This window comes from Cynocephalus volans, chromosome 8 (assembly GCF_027409185.1).
Source record: "Cynocephalus volans isolate mCynVol1 chromosome 8, mCynVol1.pri, whole genome shotgun sequence".
NCBI classification, from domain to species: domain Eukaryota; kingdom Metazoa; phylum Chordata; class Mammalia; order Dermoptera; family Cynocephalidae; genus Cynocephalus; species Cynocephalus volans.
Genome location: NC_084467.1, coordinates 34182802 through 34203483, shown reverse-complemented (window position 1 = coordinate 34203483; position 20682 = coordinate 34182802). Strand labels below are relative to the sequence as shown.

Below are 20682 nucleotides of genomic sequence, written 5' to 3'. Positions count from 1 at the left end.
TGCATGCAGAATAGTTACCAAAATTAGTTATATGATACTGGTCTATGCTAGATTGTAAAGGAAGTCTCAACAAATTTCAGAAGACTGACATCAGAGTATATTTTCCAACATTATGGAATTGGGATAGAAAAAATAGCAAAAAGATAATCAGAAAATTCCTCCAGAATTTGCAAGTAAAGCAGTATAGTTCTAAATAACCCATGGATCAAAGAAGAATCATGATAGAAATTAGAAAATACCTGAATTGATGAAAAACACAAATATGACATATTAAAGCCAGTGTAATGCAGTTGAAGTAGTAGCTGTAATTACATGTACAAGACTAGATCAAAAGTAAAAAATTAACAATTTAAACATCTAGAAAAACAAGATGAAAAAAGTCCAAAGAAGGGTGAAGGAGGGAATAATAAGAGAATTCATTGGAATAGAAAGCACATATACAATAATGAAAGTCACCAAGTGAGAAATTGGCTCTTTGTAAAAAGATTCAATCAAGTTGATAGGGACTTTTGCTTCCAGCCAATGTGGATTTACTCTGCTACCTGAAAGAACTGAAAAAAATGGACAAAATGAAACAGCAGTTTTCCAGGGACTGGACCTCAAGAAACAAAGGACAGTGATCTCTGAGAAATAAGATGAACTCTATGATTCTTCCAGCTTACTGCCTGGAAAAAGTTTCCAGAGGACAATGCAGGAGTGCAGAGGTTTCCCTGAGTTGAGGAGGCAAAACTGGGAGATTATAGAATCCAAGTCATCTATAGTTCGCAGGACAGAGTACCAGAGTAGAGAGAGTTGAACAGATACAGGATTCCAGAGATATACGGAGGGTATTCTTTGAGTCTTCAAATGGGTACTGATTAGTGCATGTGTGAGGAAGCTGTGGAAAGAACCACCTGAAAGAATTACTGTAGACAATCATTAAAACTCATAGGGCTAGGCATTCTTCCAGTTCCCACTAGAGTGAAATACTTAATAATTTACAGGGCATTGGGTAAAGTACTCATGAAGGCTTTTGCCTCAAGAGTAGGAAAAAATTAGTCCTAGACTAAAATGCTGCTAAGGTCATACCTTCATACCTTAAACGCAAAACTCAGAAGGATCAAATTCTTTTCTAGTAAATAGATTAAAAAATTTTTTTATTTTAATTTTTTAGTGATATAATTCAGATTCCATGAAATTCACGTTTTTAATCTTTACAGTTCACTGGTTTTAAGTATATTCACAAGGTTGTGCAGCCATTACCACCATCTAATTCTTGCACATTTTTATCACCTCAAAAAGAAAATCCCATACCTGTTAGCATTCACTCTAATTTCCCCTCCCTCCATCGCCTGGTGACCACAAATCTACATTCTGACTCTGGATTTGCCTGTTACAGACATTTCAAATAAATGGAATCATATAATACTGTCTTTCACTGCATAACGTTTTTGTCAAGGGCAGACCACATATATGACTGTGGTCCCATAAAATTGTAATGGAGCTGAATATTTTTTGTTGCCTGGTGACGTAGTAGCCATTGTAACATTGTAACACAATTACTTTATTTTTAAACTAAGTTTAGTTTAGCGTAAGTGTACAGTGTTTATAAAGTCTACAGTAGTGTATGGTAATACCTTCACATTCACTCACCACTAACTCACTGAATCACCCAGAGCAACTTCAAGTCCTGGGAGTTTTATTTATGCTAAGTGCCCTACACAAGTGTATCAATTTTGATCTTATATACCATATTTTTACCATACATTTTCTTTGTTTAGATATATTTACACAGTGCTCAGTACAGGAACATGCTGTGTAGGTTTTTAGCCTAGGAGCAGTAGGCTATACCATAAAGCCTAGGTGACTAGTAGGCTGTACATCTAGGTGTGTGTAAGTACACTATGATATTCTCACAATGACATAATTGCCCAGCGATTCATTTCTCAGAACGTATCCCACTTGTTAAGCAATACATGAACTTATATGGCCATTTGTGTCTGACTTCTTTTGCAAAGAATGTTTCCAAGGCTCACCTGTGTTACGGCATGTATCTGTTACATCATTTCTGTTAAGTAATTTAACTATGACCCAGAAGAAAGCCCAAGAACATTCACAGACATATAGAAATATACTGAATAAGCAGTGTGCGTGGAGCAGGTAGACGTCCAGCAGGGGAGGTGGAAGCTCTGCAGAGACCACACACCCTGTGGTGCTGATGCACGACCCAGCAGGTAGGCCTCACCACTGCCACCCGACTCCATCCCAGACTGGCTGAGTGCATGCTGGCCAGAAAGGTGGCTTCCCGGAGAGGCCCAAGACCCGAGGCAACCACACACACAAGGCACTAGTGGCCAACTGAGCAGACACTGAAGTAGCCATACCAGATTGGCAACCCCAGCAACATCCTAGCCAGACAATAGTGTCAAACCAGTGGATTGTGAAACACCCTACCACAATGACTAAACATCAAAGGAAAGATACCAGAAATATAAAAAATCAAGAAAGTACACCACGAAAGGGTAATAACTCTCAAGCTCTAGATCCTATAGAACAAGAAACCCTTGAAATGTCTGACAAGGAATTTCGAGTGATAATTCTAAGGAAACTGAATGAGATACAAGAAAACTCAGCTAGACAACATGATGAAAGGAGGAAAAGTATACAGGACCTGGAAGAAGAAATGTACAAGGAAATCAGTGCCTTGAAAAAGAATGTAGCACAGCTTGCTGAACTGAAGAATTTATTCAACGAAATAAGAAACACAACAAAGAGTTTAACCAAGAAGCTTGCAAAAGTAGAAGAGAGAACTTCTGACCTTGAAGATGGGCTGTTTGAAATAACACAGGCAGACAAAAAAAAAAAAAAAAAGAAAAAAGAATTAAGAACTTTGAAGAAAATCTAAGAGAGATATCAGACAACCTTAAGCGCTCAAATATCCAAGTCATGGGTATTCCAGAAGGGGAGGAAAAAGGAGATTCCATTGAAAATATATTCAACAAAGTAGTGGCACAAAACTTCCCGGGTATAGGAAAAGACACAGATCTTCAGATTCAGGAAGCTCAAAGATCCCCAAATGTGTTCAACCCAAAAAGGTCTTCTCCAAGACATGTTATAGTCAAATTGGCAAAACTCAAAGACAAAGAATCTTAAAAGCTGCAAGAGAGAAGCATCAAATCACCTATAAGGGAGCCCCAATCATACTAACATCAGACTTTTCATCACAAACCCTAAAAGCCAGAAAGGAATGGGATGATATATTCAAAATACTAAAAAACAGAGATTGCCAGCCAAGAATACTCTACCCTGCAAGGCTATCCTTCCAAAATGAAGGGCAAATAGTATATTTCTCAGACAAACAAAAACTGCGGGAGTTCACTACCACATGACCACCCTTACAAGAAATTCTCAAGGGAGTACTGGGTTTGGTACCTGAAAAATAACTACCACTGTCATGAAAATTCAAGAAAAATCAAAACCCACTAGTAAACTAAAAATGGCAATAATAAAGAGAGAAAAAAAAGTTTATATGCAACCCAAGGAACCAAATATACAGAAAACAAACAGTAAATCAGAAAGAAAGGAACAAAAGACACCTAAGACATCCAAACAAAAATCAATAAAATGCTAGGAGTAAATCAACACTTTTCAATAACAACTCTTAATGTACAAGGCTTAAATTCCCCAATCAAAAGACACAGACTGGCTGACTGGATTAAAAAGGAGGACCCAACTATATGCTGCCTTCAGGAGACCCACCTCACCCATAAAGACTCACATAGACTAAGAGTGAAAGGATGGAAAAAGATTTACCATGCAAACAGAAATGAAAAATGAGCTGGAGTAGCTATTCTTATATCTGATAAAATAGACTTTAAACTAAAAACCATAAAAAGAGATAATGAGGGCTGGCCACTACATAATGCTAAAAGGATTGATCCATCAAGAAGACATAACAATCATAAATATATATGTAAGCAATGTTGGAGGAGCCAGATTTATAAAACAAACTCTATTAGACCTAAAGAAGGAAATAGACCCTAATACCGTAATAGCAGGGGACCTGAACACCCCACTGTCAATATTGGACAGATCATCTAGGCAAAGAATCAGCAGAGAAACACAAGATCTAAACAATACTCTAGACCAATTGGACTTGGCAGATATCTACAGAACATTCCATCCAACAACCTCAGAATATTCATTCTTATCAGCACATGGATCATTCTCCAGGACAGATCACACATTAGGTAACAAATCAAGTCTCAACAAATTCAAAAAAATTGGAATTATCCCATGTATTTTCTCAGACCACAATGGATTAAAACTAGAAATCAATAACAAACGAAACTCTCGAAACTATACAAACATATGGAAATTAAACAGCATTCTACTTAATGACATATGGGTCCAAGAAGAAATCAAACAGGAAATCAGAAAACTTATTGAAACTAATGAAAACAATGATACCTCATACCAAAACCTGTGGGATACTGCAAAAGCAGTACTAAGGGGGAAATTTATCGCATTAAATGCTCACCTCAGAAGAATAGAAAGATGGCAAGTGAACAACCTAACACTTCACCTTAAAGAACTAGAGAAAGAAGAACAATCCAAACCCAAAGTTAGCAGACGGAAAGAAATCATTAAGATCAGAGCAGAACTGAATGAAATTGAAACCCAAAAAACAATATAAAAGATCAATGAATCAGAAAGTTGGTTTTTTAAAAAGATAAATAAGATTGACAAACAATTAGCATGGCTAACTAATAAAAGAAGAGAGAAGATCCAAATAACAAAAATTAGAAATGAAAAAGGCGATATTACAACTGATTCATCTGAAATACAAGGAATCATTCGAGACTACTATAAACAACTTTATGCCAACAAATTTGAAAATCTGGAGGAAATGGATAAATTTCTGGACACACACAAGCTACCAAAACTGAGCCAAGAAGATGTAGAAAATCTAAACGACCAATAGGAGTAAAAGAGATTGAAGCTGTTATCAGAAGGCTCCCAACAAAGAAAAGCCCAGGACCAGATGGATTGACAGCAGAATTTTACCAAACATTCAAAGAGGAATTGACACCAATTCTTTACAAACTATTCCAAAACATCGAAACAGAAGCAAATCTCCCAAACTCATTCTGTGAAGCAAACATTACCCTTATACCAAAACCAGGTAAAGATACAACTAAAAAAGAAAACTACAGGCCAATATCCTTGATGAATATAGATGCAAAAATCCTCAATAGAATAAATGCTAACAGAATACAGCAACACACATGTTAAATTATACACCATGATCAAGTGGGATTCATCCCAGGGATACAAGGTTGGTTCAACATACACAAATCAATAAATGTGATACACCATATTAATAAAATCAAACACAAGGACCATATGATTATCTCTATAGATGCTGGAAAAGCATTTGATAAGATTCAACATTCATTCATGACAAAGACCCTCTATAAGTTAGGTATAGATGGAAAGTATCTCAATGTAATTAAAGCCATATATGATAAACTAACTGCCAATATCATCCTGAATGGGGAAAAATTGAAAGCTTTTCTTTTAAGAACAGGAACTAGACAAGGATGCCCACTCTCACCACTCCTATTCAGCATAGTGTTGGCAGTACTAGCCAGAGCAATCAGAGAAGAGAAGGAAATAAAGGGTATCCAGATTAGAAAAGATGCGGTCAAACTGTCCCTGTTTGCAGACAACATGATCCTATGTATTGAACAGCCTAAAGCCTCTACAAAAAAATGCTTGGAGTTGATAAATGATTTCAGCACAGTAGCAGGATACAAAATCAACACACAAAAATCAGTAGTTTTTCCATTCTCCAATAGTGAATGTGCAGAAAGAGAAATCAAGAAAGCTTGCCCATTTACAATAGCTACCAAAATAAATAAATAAATAAAATAAAATACTTAGGAATAGAGTTAACCAAGGATGTGAAAAATCTCTATAATGAAAACTACAAACCACTGCTGAGAGAAATTAGAGAGGATACAAGAAGATGGAAAGATATCCTATGCTCTTGGATTGGAAGAATCAACATTGTGAAAATGTTCATATTACCCAAAGTGATATACAAAGTCAATGCAATCCCCATCAAAATTCCAATGACATTTTTCTCAGAAATGGAAGAAACTATCCAAATATTTACATGGAATAACAAAAGACCATGCATAGCCAAAGCAATACTGAGCAAAGAAAATAAAGCTGGAGGCATAACACTACCAGACTTTAAACTATACTACAAAGCTGTAATAACCAAAACAGCATGGTACTGGCATAAAAACAGAAACACTGATCAATGGAATAGAATAGAGAATCCAGAAGTCAACCCACACACCTACAGCCATCTGATCTTTGACAAAGGCAGCAAGCCTATACACTAAGTAAGAGACTGCCTCTTCAGCAAATGGTGCTGGGATAACTGGATATCCGTATTCAGGAGAATGGAAATATCGCGATACCTCTCACCATATACTAAAATCAACTCAAAGTGGATTAAAGAAATAAATATACGCCCTGAAACAATAAAACTTCTTAAAACATAGGAGAAACACTTCAGGAAGTAGGACTGGACACAGACTTCATGAATACGACCCCCAGTGCACGGGCAACCAAAGGAAAAATAAACAAACGGGATTATATCAAACTAAAAAGCTTCTGCACAGAGTGCGAGTGTATGTTTGCAAAATATACGTCTTTCAAAGGATTAATATCCAGAATATACAAGGAACTCAACCAACTTTAAAAGAAAAAAACAACCCACTTAAAATATAGACAAAAGAGCTAAATAGGTGTTTTTCAAAGGAAGATATACGAATGGCCAACAGACATTAAAAAATGCTCAACATCACTCAGCATTCGGGAAATGCAAATATAAACTACACTGATATTCCGTTTCACCTCAGTTAGGATGGCTAATATCCAAAAGACTGTGAATGATAAATGTCTGCAAGGTTGCAGAGAAAAAGGAGCTCTCATACATTGCTGGTGCGACTGCAAAATGGTGCAGCCTCTATGGAAACTGGTATGGAGGTTCCTCAAACAATTGCAGATAGATCTACCATATGACCCAGCTATCCACTGCTGGGAATATACCCAGAGGAATGGAAATCATCAAGTCGAGGGTATACCTGTTCCCCAGTGTTCAGTGCAGTACTCTTTACAATAGCTAAGAGTTGGAACCAGCCCAAATGTCCATCAGCAGATGAGCAGGAAACTGTGGTATATCTACACAATGGAATACTACTCTGTTATAAAAACGAATGAAATACTGCCATTTGCAACAACATGGGTGGACCTAGAGAGAATTATATTAAGTGATACGAGTCAGGCACAGAAAGAGAAATATCACATCTCACTTATTTGTGGGAGCTAAAAATAAATACACAAAAAGGAGGGGGGAGAAGACATAACAATTACAATTCCTTGAAGTTGATACGACAAGCAAACAGAAAGGACATTGTTGGGAGGGAGGGGAGGGGGGAGAGGGATGAAGGAGGGAGATTTCGGTAATTGGCTACAATCATCAACCACATTGTATATTGATAAAATAAAATTTGGATGAAGAAAAGAAATATCCAGAATGAAACAAGGTAAAGATCATAATGTCTGCCATCCAGTAAAAAATTACAGGCAGGCAAAGAAGTAGTAAGAAACAACCTATAATGACAAAAATTAATCATTCAGAACTAACCCAGAAATGACACAGATGTTAGAATTACTTTAGAAAAGGATATTAAAACAGTTATCACTGTATTTCATGGGAAAGCTGAAGGACACATTGACGTATTATATAGACATGTGGGCAATATAAAAATCCCAAATCAAACTAGAGATAAAAATTGCAGTTTCTGAGTTGAAAAGTACACTTGGTTGGGATTAACAGCAGATTAAACATTGTCGAAGGAATGATTAGTGTACTCATTTTATATAGCAGCATAAGCTATCCAAAATAAAAAACAGAAAAAAGACTATAAAAAATTAAGTGTTTTTGTGAGCTGTGGGTATAACTTCAAGCAAACTAATATGTGTAAAATTTAAGTTCCTGATGGGAATCTGGATCTGCATAAAGCAGTGAAGAATAACAGAAATGGTAACTACGTGGGTAAATATATAGCTGTTTTTAAAAAACAATCTCTTTAAAAGATAATTGACTATTTAAACCAAAAATAACAAAAATGTATTGTGGGTTTCTGTCATATGTATAAGTAAAGTGTATGAGAACAATGGCACATGGGCAGAGAGGAAAAATGGAAGTATGCTGTTATAAGGTTCTTACACTATACATGATGTAGTATAATATCAGTTCAAGGCAATAAAATTGATAAGGTGCTACTATTAAAGCTGATGCAGAAGAAGAAATACAATTTTCCAGTATCTGGAATGAAAAGAGATATCTATATATTCTGCAGAGTTAAAAAGATATGAGAAGATATTAGGAACATCTTTATGCAAATGAAGTTGAAATTTTAGATGAAATAGACAAAATCCTTAAAAATAGCTTATCAAAACTAGCGTGAGAATGAATAGAAAATCTGAATACTTCAAGAAATTAAATAAAATTCATGATTAAAATATTCCTTCATAGAACACTTCAGGCTCAGGTAGCTTCAATGAAGTCTTCTAAATATTTAATGAAGAAATAACACCAATCTTAAAGAAACTCTTAAAGAGAATAAAAAAAGAGGTAGTAACACATCCCAATTTGTGTTATGAAACCCAGCAAAACCTAAGTAGCAAAACCTGAGAAGGACTTTTCAAGAAAGGAAATTTTGGGCCACTCCCATGAACATAGGCATTACAGTCCTAAACAAAATATTAACAAGTTGAAATCCAGTGATACATGAACAACATAATGTATCACAAACACATTATTTCATTCTAGGAATGCAAGGTAGTGCTAGCACTGGAAAATCTGCTGTTGCTGTTCATCACTGCATTGATAGAAAAAAGGAGAAAAATCACATCTTCATCTCAAGAGAATATTTGTTAAAGTTTAACAACATTCAAAAGTAAGAACTCTTAGTAAGCTATAAATAGATGGAAATTTCCTTAATGTGGTAAAGAATATTTACAAAGAAGCGTACAGCAAACACCATATTAAATGGTGAAGTGCAGAAAACTTGTCCTTTGAGATCTGGAATAAGAGAAGTATGTCGGTACTTCAACATTGTATTGGAGGTCCTTGTCAGTAAAGTTATAAAAGACAAATAAAAAGCATAAAGTTTGGAAAGGCAGAAATAAAGCTGTCATGATTCACAGATGACATGATTGTTTACATAGAAAATTCAGAAGAATCTACAGATAAAGCCTTAAATTAGTAAGTGCTCCAGCGAGTGCAAGGAGATCACATGATGAGAGGGAGGGGAAGTGCAAGGGTCATTTAAACAACCAGTTCTCCCAGGAACTAATACAACCAGAACTCACTCAGTCCTCCCCTCCCCCTAACCTATTGATGAGGGATCTGCCCCTCCTGACCGAAACAGCTCCTAGCACTGCCACATTGAGGATCGGATTTCAACATAAACTTTGGGAGGACAAGGGTTGGGGTGGCAAACATATCCAAACTATATCATACTATCTATCCAGTGATAAAATTTGAGCTTTTAAGCAAAAGATAGGACTTTGGAAAATTTATATCTAGTATAGCAAGTCTGATAGCTCCCCAGTCTTTAAAAAGACTTTTTGAATGGAATTGGTGATAATGTTAACAAATATAATTTCTTTGATGTTGTATGATGAAATATGTCAACATTCAGAATATCTGTATAACTTACTGAATTAATACTTTCCACATGACCAATGCATGTGTGAATAAGTGATGTATTCAAAGTAAAAGGTAGAACAGTGGGTTTTAATAGGATACAGTATGAAAAGTTTATTGGTATGGTTTCAGATTCTGCATTGCTACTATCTTTAAAAATTCCCACTTGTCATGTTTTGGTGTAGTGTCAAAGAAGAGGATTCACAGTTATGTGAAAAATCTATTAAATTTTTCCTCCTTTTACCGAGATTCCTTTCTGTGCTTCCACCCAAACAAGGTATTGCAACAGATGGAGTGAGGAAGCATATTTGAGAATCTAGTTATTCTCTATTAAGCCAGACGTTGATTTACAAAAATGTAATACAGTGCCTGCTATTTTTCTCATTTTACTTATTTGTTAGGAGAAAATACTTTTTATGCTAACATGTAATTGGGTTTGTAATTGTTATTTCAGAATAAATTAATAAATCAAAAAATTTTTTGTTTCAATTTCTGATATACCAATTATTGATAGATATATCAACATAAACAAAAGCTCCCTTGGCTCCTTAATTTTTAAGACTGGAATGGCATCTGAGACCAGAGTTTGAGAACTGCTTTTCTATACCTTGACCTATGTGGTGATTATATTGGTATGCCCATTTTGTAATAAATAAAATAATTTGTGCACTTTACTCTCTTATAAGAATGTTATGTTTAATAAGAATATTTATCCTCCCTCCAAATGAAACAAACTATGGAGTTGTCCAAGGTGATGGAAAGTATTTCTGGCTTGAGTGATAGGTAACTGAATATAGACAGAAGAAAATGAGCAGCCAAATAAATGACCATGGGATGCTTGTAATTTGTTTATATTATTTCATAGCTTTTTAATTACTCCAAGGAGCCCATAAGGTTGATTTCTATGATATTTACACTGGAAGTACTTACTAAAAATATCTTTGCCAGATATATATATATATATTTTTTTCTTTTTTTTTTTTCTTATACTCTTTTCCCCTTACACATTTCCTATACACTTCATTGTTCCTAGCTCATGTGAATGTGGGACAGTTTAGTTTTCATTTAAGTAAGGAGGCATATATGCCTAGTTTTCCATATATTTGGCCTCTTTTAGCAAATGAGCATTGAGCATGACCACATTTTCAGCACAGAGTGGTTACTAAATTCAACAAATTTTTATTAACTGTATACTGAACAGAAGGCACTACATTGTTTGTGATTACTTATTGGCAGCTCGAGGAGGCAACAGTCTAGTGGTAGATAAAAATCTGTTACAAATTATTTAGATCATAAAGCCAAATGTATGAATGGTTCTCATGGAAGTAGAAACACAGAAAAGTTAGTAGCATCTTGAAGGCCAAATTTTGTTTTAAAAAATACCGTTTTTTGGTTTCTAATTTAAAAATTGTAATGCTTATTATAGACTACACTATCAGTGGTAAAAGTCTTCAGGAGTCCCCAGTCCTGCCAGGTAATCATTGTTAAGAGTTGGACATGTGTAGTCCTTCATATATAATGCATATGTTAGCATATTTTTAAAAATTAGATCAAAGATAGGATTTTATAAATATGTTGACAGTTTAGTTTTCAATTTTCAATATTTTAAACAGTATGATACCTTTTTTTTTTTTTTCATCTAGGGTGTTTTCTTGTATATGTGCTTTTTGTGATGCCTAAGATTTTGACAGAAAAGTAGTTTTGCTTAAAACTTGAGCAGAAGTAAATTTATACTTGGCAGAAATATTTAACAGTAAAAATCTACTGTAATCCTCTTATTAAATGTTTGTGAACTAATTATACCTGATAGTAAATTTTATTTATGAACCTCTAGACAGACAGGTCCCTTTAGTTTGAGAATGTTGAGAACATTATTGCATGGTGAACATGGAGTGTAGTGATGAGGGGCATGGTGGGGTAAGTACCAAAGGAATATGTAATATGCCTTGTCTAGTTGTGTTTTTTAGAGTTGCTTAAAAATTATTCTTTGTTGTAGGAAGTACTTATTCAGTTGCTTTTCTTTTCATTCTAGGTAACGCTGTACAACACTGATCAGGATGGTAGTGATAGCCCACGCAGTAGCCTTAACAACAGTCTGTCAGACCAGAGTTTGGCATCTGTTAATTTGAACAGTGTTGGAAGTGTGCATAGTTTTACACCGGTGAGTCTTGGTGAAGTTAGCTTCTTTGTTGGGAATTTGCTTAGTGCTTAAAACTAAACCAAACGTAATTGAAATGCAAATAAAAAATGAAGATGTGTATGTCTCAGTAATCATCTAAATAACTTAGTAAGTAGATCAGGCTTAAGTAGAGCAAATTTCTACCTTGATAGTGTTTAAATTTGGTACTTACACTTTACCAAGTTTGGTATAAATATTTGGTTGTATAGTGTTAACATATTTGGATCAATTTTATTCTAACTATTCTGCATCCAATTGAAAAGCAATTGGAATAGGAAAAAAATTGTTTTTTAGTAGAGCCATAGTTTACGATTTTCTACATTTCTTGGAAAAATTGCTTAGAAGATATGTATATCAACTTGTTTTCCAGCTGTAAATCTGAGAAGGGGATTCCGTAAACCCCAAAGGTTAGGGTGGCCTGGTACTCAATTGTTAACTACTCTTATATTTTCAATATTGGTCTGGAAAACAAAGCCATCCTATAAAGGGATGTATGTGTGAGTATTCCTGCTTTTGTGCTAATTTGTTACCTATTTCATGACCATTGGGTTATCTGATACTTCTTTTCAAATCATCTGGCAACTATACTCCTCAATAGGCATAGAACAGAAAGAGCAACACACCACACTATTCATCTGTGTAAATTTGATTTCACCAGATCACTCCCTGTTCCAGAATGAGTAAATAGGAAAAAATTTACACAGGACAAAGATACAAGGGGAGGGACCTGAAATAAGAAAATAACATAAGGGAAAGAAAAACTCAGAGAGCAGAATTAAAATTCACATTGAATATAGGAAAAAAGAAAGTTGACTCCGCAAAACAGTTATCAGTGCTCTGGAAGAAAATTATTCTCCCAAATTGAAGGAGAAGCAGGAAAGGGAATAAAAATTATGTAAAAGAAGACAGTAAACATGGAGAACTGAGAATTACAGTTGTCTCTGAAGAAGAAACCAGAAAAGTTGGTACAGAAGCAGTTTTCAGAAGAAATAGAGATTAAAAGAGTTACTGAGTTCTAGGAAAAAACAGTGGGGGTAAAACCTACATCTGTACACATTATCACAAATTTTTAAATTTCAGAAGTAATCACCCATATAAATTCTCTGGCAGAAGAAATAAGTTACTTATAAAGAAACATGGAGCATTTTATGCAGTTTTGAGGGAATAGGTTTGGAATAACAAATATTATGCCCAGCCAAATTTTCACTTATATGTGAAGGCAAGAGAAAGATGTTCTTTGATATGCAGAGCTTAGAAAGTATCCTGCCCTTGTTTTCATGTGTCCTTTAGCTGATTAAGAGGCGAATCAAATTAAAGGCTCAATAATGATGAAGTCATGTTATGAAAAGACTAGTTGAGCATTGAAGCAAACTAAACAAAGATTTAATTATTTCTAAGTTGCTTTTAAAAATAAGTGTAAAAAATCTTGAAACCAAAAGAAATCAAAGAACACAGAGTACAGCATCATAAGATATAATAAAAGGAAAAATTAAATAATCATTTATAGAACTAGGTGATAGAAGTAGGAACTAACACGTTTGTTATATCTATAAATGTAAGAGCGTTAAACTCCCTTATTAAAAGCTAGGCATTGTATATTGCTGTTTTCGTTGAGCCACAAGATGTCAAATGGTCAGACAAGTCCTTAAGCAACAATTTAGTGGCAGCTGCTGGCTGGGCTTGTTACATGTCCATAGATTGAGACTGTGTAGACACAGGCGCACATGGATTGAGATTTTTATGACTTATACAGATAGATAGTATAAGCCAAATCAGCTTGGTGTCAGCTACCTGCATTCTACCCAGTACCAGACCAGAGGACCAGATGACAGACTACATGAGTAGCAGGTAACTTTGTGGTGGAGAAACAAATTCTGTACTGTAGCTAAGCAGTTTTATAACCTACAACTGTAGCCTAAGGGAGTAAGGCAGAAAGTGCCATACCTCATTGAACCAGGGTGGCAGATGAGAATGTCTCTTTGCAACCTTCTGTAAGATAGAAAAAGGCAGATGTAATTTGCTCCTCGTAAGACCTCTTGTCATCCCATGTTCCAGGAAAATCATAGAGTATTCCACCAAGGCTTAGATTGTCTGACCATCGAGCCTTGTCTGTGTGGTAATGTGTAAGGTCACCAGTGTGGCAGTGGTGGAGCCATTCCCCTACATAAAATTAATATTTTTCCATGTAATTACAGACTCTTCATGAGCATCATTTTGAATGGCTACATAAGTTTCCAGTTAATGTTCATACCTTAAGTTTTCAAAATATTAAACAAGTAGTAGTTTACCAACCTTTGATATAATCTTTAAGAAATACAGCTGATCATCTTTTATTAATTTTATTTCTAGTTGTGTTGCCTTCAAAGTTAATTCTTATGTTAAGGTGTTTTTGGTGCTTTTCTTTCCCCCTGCATAGCCCAAGGCCTTGATCTAATCTGTCTCCCTCAAAATCTTCTTTGTTTTCTACTTCTTCATTTCTCATTTTCCTTCAATTTTCTTTTCTTTTATTTATTAATTACCCTAGAAACGAAGAGTTAGGCATATTGAAGCTCTTGGCTGCTTTGGGCAGTGCCACACATCTGACTCATAGTACGCACAGTATTTGAGCTTATGTACATAAATATTAATTGAATAAACAAAAGAAATTTTAGTAGCTTCACAGTATAGTGGAGTTTGAGATGAGTTTCTGTAGAAAAAGAGGTAAAGATTTTACAGGAACTGGAAGGATTCCAGGCTTAACACATCACTTATTTGTAGGATCTTGGGCAAGTCGTTTAACTCCTTTGAATGAACTTTTTCTCCTCTTCTGTGAAATGTAGAGGTTGGATTAGATTTCTGTGGTTCTTCAAGATCCAAGTTAACAATTTTGCTGTCTGTTCTTCATGTGTACCCAACTTAACGGAGGATGGGAAAGCCAAAGACAGAAGTTATTTCCTTTGGATTCCAGTGTTGGCACTAGTAATGTTTTTAGTTACATAATTCATGTGACATACCAATTGTAATATGGAGCCACTGAATTAGTTGTATTTTCTTTTACTGTTAGGTGACAAACCATCCAGAACCAGTGTCTCAATCATTAACTCCTCAGCAGCAGCCACAGTACAACCTTCCAGAACGAGACAAGCAACTACTTTTCTCAGAATATAATTTTGAAGATCTTAGTGCCTCTTTTCGGAGTCTTTATAAGTCAGTTTTTGAGCAGTCACTTAGTCAACAAGGTGGGTTTTTAATCATTTTCATACCATAGCTGGTATACTTCTTTAATTTTAGAACAGTATCATCGTAATCAGGGTTGGATAATTATAGTATGCCCTTTGTGCCTTTACCGTGCTCTGTATGTATTTATATCATAGCACAAAAATGACAGGTAAATTTCGTCTTGCATGCCTACTTCACTTGATTACTAGCGTCCTGGAGCACTGTGTTCAAGAATTCTGACACTGCATCTATGCCACATGGGAAAGACTGCCATGATTAATTAGTGATGTTTGGCATGTGAAGTGTTTGAGTGTTGAATGTTGTAGCACAAGAATAGATTTGCCTTGCTTTTGTTCTGACCGGTATTAGCAAAGAGATAGCTATTGGAGCGTGGTGGTAGCATTATTATGAGTTTGTGTGTGGCACTTAGAAGTGAACACATTGGCTAGTGGTCAGCTCTGGGTCATTGTTATATACAGTATACTTAAGTCAGATTTTAATACTAAAAGTGATTTTAGTTGAGATATGGTATTATATCTCAGCCAAATGCTAGATTGTTGCTATGTGTTCTTGTCTTATTAGCTGCTGATTTAATTTCAGTCAGAGTCATGTGATAAGATCAAAATGTTGCATTGTCTTTCCCCCATAGACCACTATTCAGGAATTGTTGACTGTGCTCTACTTGAGGGCAGGGAATGATGTTTCTTATTCTCAGTAATCCCAGAGCCCAGTGTGTGGTGGATGTTCCGTAAACGCTTGTTAAACTGAACCAGTGTTGCATCCTGACAACATATACTTTTGCTCTCTCAATAATTTTGCAAATGTTTGTCATAAAATACAACTGAAATCTGACCACGAATGATCTTCCTCTCTCTGTTTTTAGGTTTGATGAACATCCCTTCTGAATCTTCCCAGCAGTCCCACACTTCGTGTTCCTATCAGCACTCTCCTAGTAGTACAGTGAGCTCTCACCCACACAGCAACCAAAGCAGCCTGTCCAACAGTCATGGCAGTGGCCTGAACACCACAGGCAGTAATTCAGTTGCACAAGTCTCGCTGTCCCACCCCCAGATGCACACACAGCCTTCTCCACATCCTCCCCTTCGACCACATGGTTTACCACAGCATCCACAGCGTCCCCAGCACCCAACACCACACCCACAGCAACACAGCCAGCTCCAGTCCCCACACCCCCAGCACTCCTCTCCACATCAACACATGCAGCACCATCCGAACCATCAGCATCAGACGTTGACACATCAGGCACCCCCACCCCCACAACAGGTATCCTGTAATTCTGGTAAGTTTTTGTCTCTTGGCTTGTGTTTGGCTAACTATGAATTAAGATCTGTCCTTTGTTATTTGGGGCTCATGCAGTGTTTACCACCACAACCCTTTTCATCATGTCTCCTTTTGTGTTTCCTTGCTATAATCCTATAATTGTAACTCATTTAATTCACAGATTGACCTTTGAGATTTTCTTGGTTAGAATTTATTGTGTCAACAGGCAAATTCAACAACCCTTGAAGGTTTTGGTTTTAACTCTTGTTTAAAAACAAACTGGAAGTGTTTTTGTGAGCATTTGAAAGGAGAGTGGAATGCTCAGTCTTCTGCAGTCTCTTGTGATATAGTGGTATAGAAGAAAGAGCATAGGTGTATGTTGGAAAGGCCTATATTTGAATCCTCTTTAAGGATTAAAGAGGATTCTCTTAAGGATGTTATGACCTTGGGCAAATTACTTAACTTCATTTAGGGTGGAGCTAAACTATTCTGGCATCCAGTATTGTTATGAGGATCATATTGAGAATACAAATATGAAATGCCTGGACTAGAACTTTGCATTTAAGTTTTTTTTTTTCTTTAATTTTTATTAAATCATAATTGATTATAAATATTTTTTTGGTTCAATGTTGACATATGTTTATCAAATCAATATTACTAGTATATATATTGTTACAAATTGTACATATTCTTTATGCCCCTTGTCCAATCTCTCCCTGTCCCCCTCTTCCTCCCCCTTCCACCTCTGATAACCCTAGATTTCTTCTCTCCCTCTGAAAGAGTAATGGTTACTCTGTTGATTTGTTGCCTAGATGATCTGTCTAATGCTGAGAGGTGTCTTTAGGTCTCCCAATATTATCATAGAGCAGATGCTTCTTCTGTCACTCTGCAATGGGGTTTGTGGAGAGAGACATCCTCTTCTTCTTTTTGGTCTCTGCTTGTGACTCTCTGTGTGTCAGTGCACTCCAGTGGCTGGCAGACTATCTGCATGGTGGTTATGTTGTCTAGCCACTTTCACAGCAGCTGTAGTGACTGGTGGGCCACCCACATGGAGTGATGTTTTTGGCATGCTCCTTATCACTGGCAGTGTGCCTGGTTGTGTTGGGGGTCCAGTCCCTGGCTCTGTGCCTCAGGACCCAGGTCAGGCCCCGAGGTGCTGGCAGTGTGTCTGGTTGTGGGAAGGGGTTCTGGTCCCTGGCTCCATGCCTCATGCCCCCGGTTGGGTCCCCAGGTACTGGTGTGCCTGGTTGTGGGGTGGGGGGGGTCCAGTCCCCGGCTCTGTGCCTCAGGTCCCTGAGTGGGCCCCGAGGCACTGGTGGTGTGCCTGAGCCAGAACTAATTTTTTGTCCTTTGCTTACTTCTAAAATGGGGGAACTTCCTGTGGGAACCAGTACTTGAGCTTTGTGGTTGAACTAAATTGCTGGTTTGCTACTGTTTCCCTAGTGAAGGCTTTTTGTGCAGCTCAGGTTTTAATGGTTGACCTTATAGGTACTTCAGGCTCTCCAGAGACCTGGTGCACCTGGATTGTATAGAAACTCTGGTTTGGGCCTGAGTCTTTTCATCAAACTGTATCCATGTAATTCTGTATTCCTGACCAGTCTCCTCTGAGTGGTCTTGTGCTGATTTGGGTGCCCGGTCACCTGTCCTTGCTGTGTCCCAGTGTTCCCCTGGTGGACCCATCTCCCCTGCTGCCCGTCCTGCAAACACTTCCCATGGGACGGGCCAGGGCGGGCCATGCGCTGGTCCCTTGCGATGACTCACTGGCCTCTAAATGGCTCCTTTTTTTCAGTTGTTGTGGCTTCTTGCCCCTGTGTGGGTCCACAGGACCCTATTAGTGGTCTTGCTGTACTGGGGACTACCAAGGCCCTCTTCTGCTCTGCCTCCTTGCAACTTCATCTGAAGGGCACAGCTGCGGCTTCTGCCAACTCCTGCTCTGTGTGCTCAGCAGCTCCAGCCTTAAAGTGGCCACGGCCCAAGACACTCCGAGCAGTTTTTTCTTTCTCTCATCATGGCTTCTTCCACCTTCATGAACTCCATAGGTCTCTCCTCCTCTTCCCTTGAGCTCTAGTGGTCCCAGCTTGGCGTTGTTCCTTTTTTATAGTTGTAAATTTGTTGGTTTGTGGGAGAGAGTGATGCTCAGGACTGTCTATTCCCCCATCTTGACTGGAGAAGTGCGTTTAAATATTGATGAATGTTCCCCCTCTTCTTTTTTTGTCTTATTCTTGCCAAGTATGTCATCTTAGAATGATAGATTGCAAAGGAAGAAAACATTCTTCATATCCTGCTTAAAAAAATATATGTATATTGCTCTTAAGATAGGTCTTGGTGTGGTCTCTGGTAAGGTGCTTAACTGACATTGCTCATAGACCAGTCAGTCTTTGCACCGTGGAAGTCCAAGGGGGTACCATGGACATACCTGTAAGGTAAATAGGGTTGTGCAAAGTACAGGTTGCGCAGCTCACCTTGCCTAGCTGTCCACTTACCAACCGTATCACTGATGAGATTTTTATCCTGTAGAAAGATTTCTAAATACTAGACAGTACTAGTTCTTATTCACCAATTAAAAATTGATCATTGTTTCAGGCACTTAGGCTCTTGTCAAGGAAATGAGCTTTAGATAGTACATATTATCTCTCATATTGTGACTTTGCTATAAAACTTAAATTTTTCTGGAGCTATTTCCTTACTTGTAAAATAGAAAAAATAATAGTTTACAGGGAAGAATTAAATGAGGTAGGATATATAAAAATGCACGGCAGTATCCTGGAACTTACCCATGGAGTTATGTAGGGCCTTAAAATCTGAAATTAAAGTTGTCTTCATAGTATTTTTTTTTATTTGTGTTGTTTTACCAAAATAACAAACAAAATACAATGCGTATTTTAAAAATCTATCATTTTTTTAATAATTCATTTTGTATTCCTGGTTACTAATTCTTGGTAGGTTCTAGAATAAAACTGAAAATTGTGTAGTTTCTACCTTGGTGGAATATTTTCTAAACATCTTGAAATGATTTTTAGATATATGCCTATAGAAAAAGTTATATAATAACTTTATTATATATAACTTTGTGTCTGTATAACAGTTTAAACTCTTTTAGTGTCAGATCAATCACTATTCCTTACCTTTAGATGTTAATATGTTCTTTGGAAGTTTAATCCTATTCTTAATATGGTTTGGGGGATTGACCTATGATTAGATATTGCGTGTCAGTAGAAGTCTGCTCTGGTCATGCCTTTCTTCTTGTTAAGTCTAATGATTGCCAGGGGAGAAAAAGTACAATCAGAGCTGAGAATAATCCATGATGTGCCCTGAGTGGTCTTTTATGCCAGTGATAGTTTGCCAGAGAAGAATAGACACTTTGGGGAGTTAGGAATAATCATTCATCTCTGTGAATTACACATTTCTTATTTATAAGATGGGACTAAGCAGATTGTCTATAACAAGGAAGGACTGAAGTTGTTTGAGTGCCCATTATGTCCTAGACAATTTAGATATCTCATATTATCATCCCTAATCAAGTATAAGTTACCACATTTTGTAGATAGGGAAAGTACAACTCAAAGAAGTTAAACACTTTGCTCAAGATCACACTGTTGCTAAGTGGTTAGGACTGGGGTTTATATCCTGACCCATTTGACTTCAAAGCCTGTAACACTGGTTATTCTTTAAAAAAAGGACTAAAATCAGCAGACGTTTATTGAGTGATTAGGGTTTGCTGACCCACTCTCTCTGTAGAGGTTGCTTCATTTTTGTTTGCCAAATCAGCATTTATTAAGGAACCTCCTCTTTGCCCTACCCCCAACAAAAAAAATTAGTCATGGCAAGAGTGTCCTAGTTCCTTTGCATAACTTTTTTTAGTAGGCTTTTGTTTCACTCTGGCATTTTTTTTTTTTTTTTTTTTTTGCTTTGGGTGTTATATTACCTAGGTGACTTTAATCATATATAATTCCTTTGAACCTTGATTTCCTGATTTCCTTATATGTGAAGTCTTCTGTACTATAGGATAAGTCTGATAGACTTGAATGTTCTTAGCTTATTTGTGCATTAGTTTAACTCCCCCCCCCCCCCAACAAATTTTCCCTAAATTATGATTTGCTTGAGGGCAGGATCATGTCTCTGGTTCATTATTTATTTAAAAAATTCATAATTGGCAGAATTTTGTAAATCAAGTAGCCAGTAGTTGATACAGCTAAGAGTTGTCTGTGATGTAGAAAAAAATCCTTTTTATCAGTTCTTACCGTCATCC

The 20682-nt window shown here is 36.7% G+C and overlaps 1 protein-coding gene across 2 annotated transcripts in view; it reads left to right on the top strand.

Moving 5' to 3' along the window:
• The window catches only part of FOXJ3 (forkhead box J3), a 128824-nt gene that overhangs the window by 95597 nt on the left and 12545 nt on the right, over nucleotides 1-20682 (top strand). For both annotated transcript variants that reach the window (XM_063105405.1, XM_063105404.1), the window contains 3 exons: nucleotides 11808-11936; nucleotides 14998-15172; nucleotides 16036-16452. In XM_063105405.1, the coding sequence (XP_062961475.1) occupies nucleotides 11808-11936; nucleotides 14998-15172; nucleotides 16036-16452 (721 nt within the window). The remainder of the gene's footprint in view (nucleotides 1-11807; nucleotides 11937-14997; nucleotides 15173-16035; nucleotides 16453-20682) is intronic.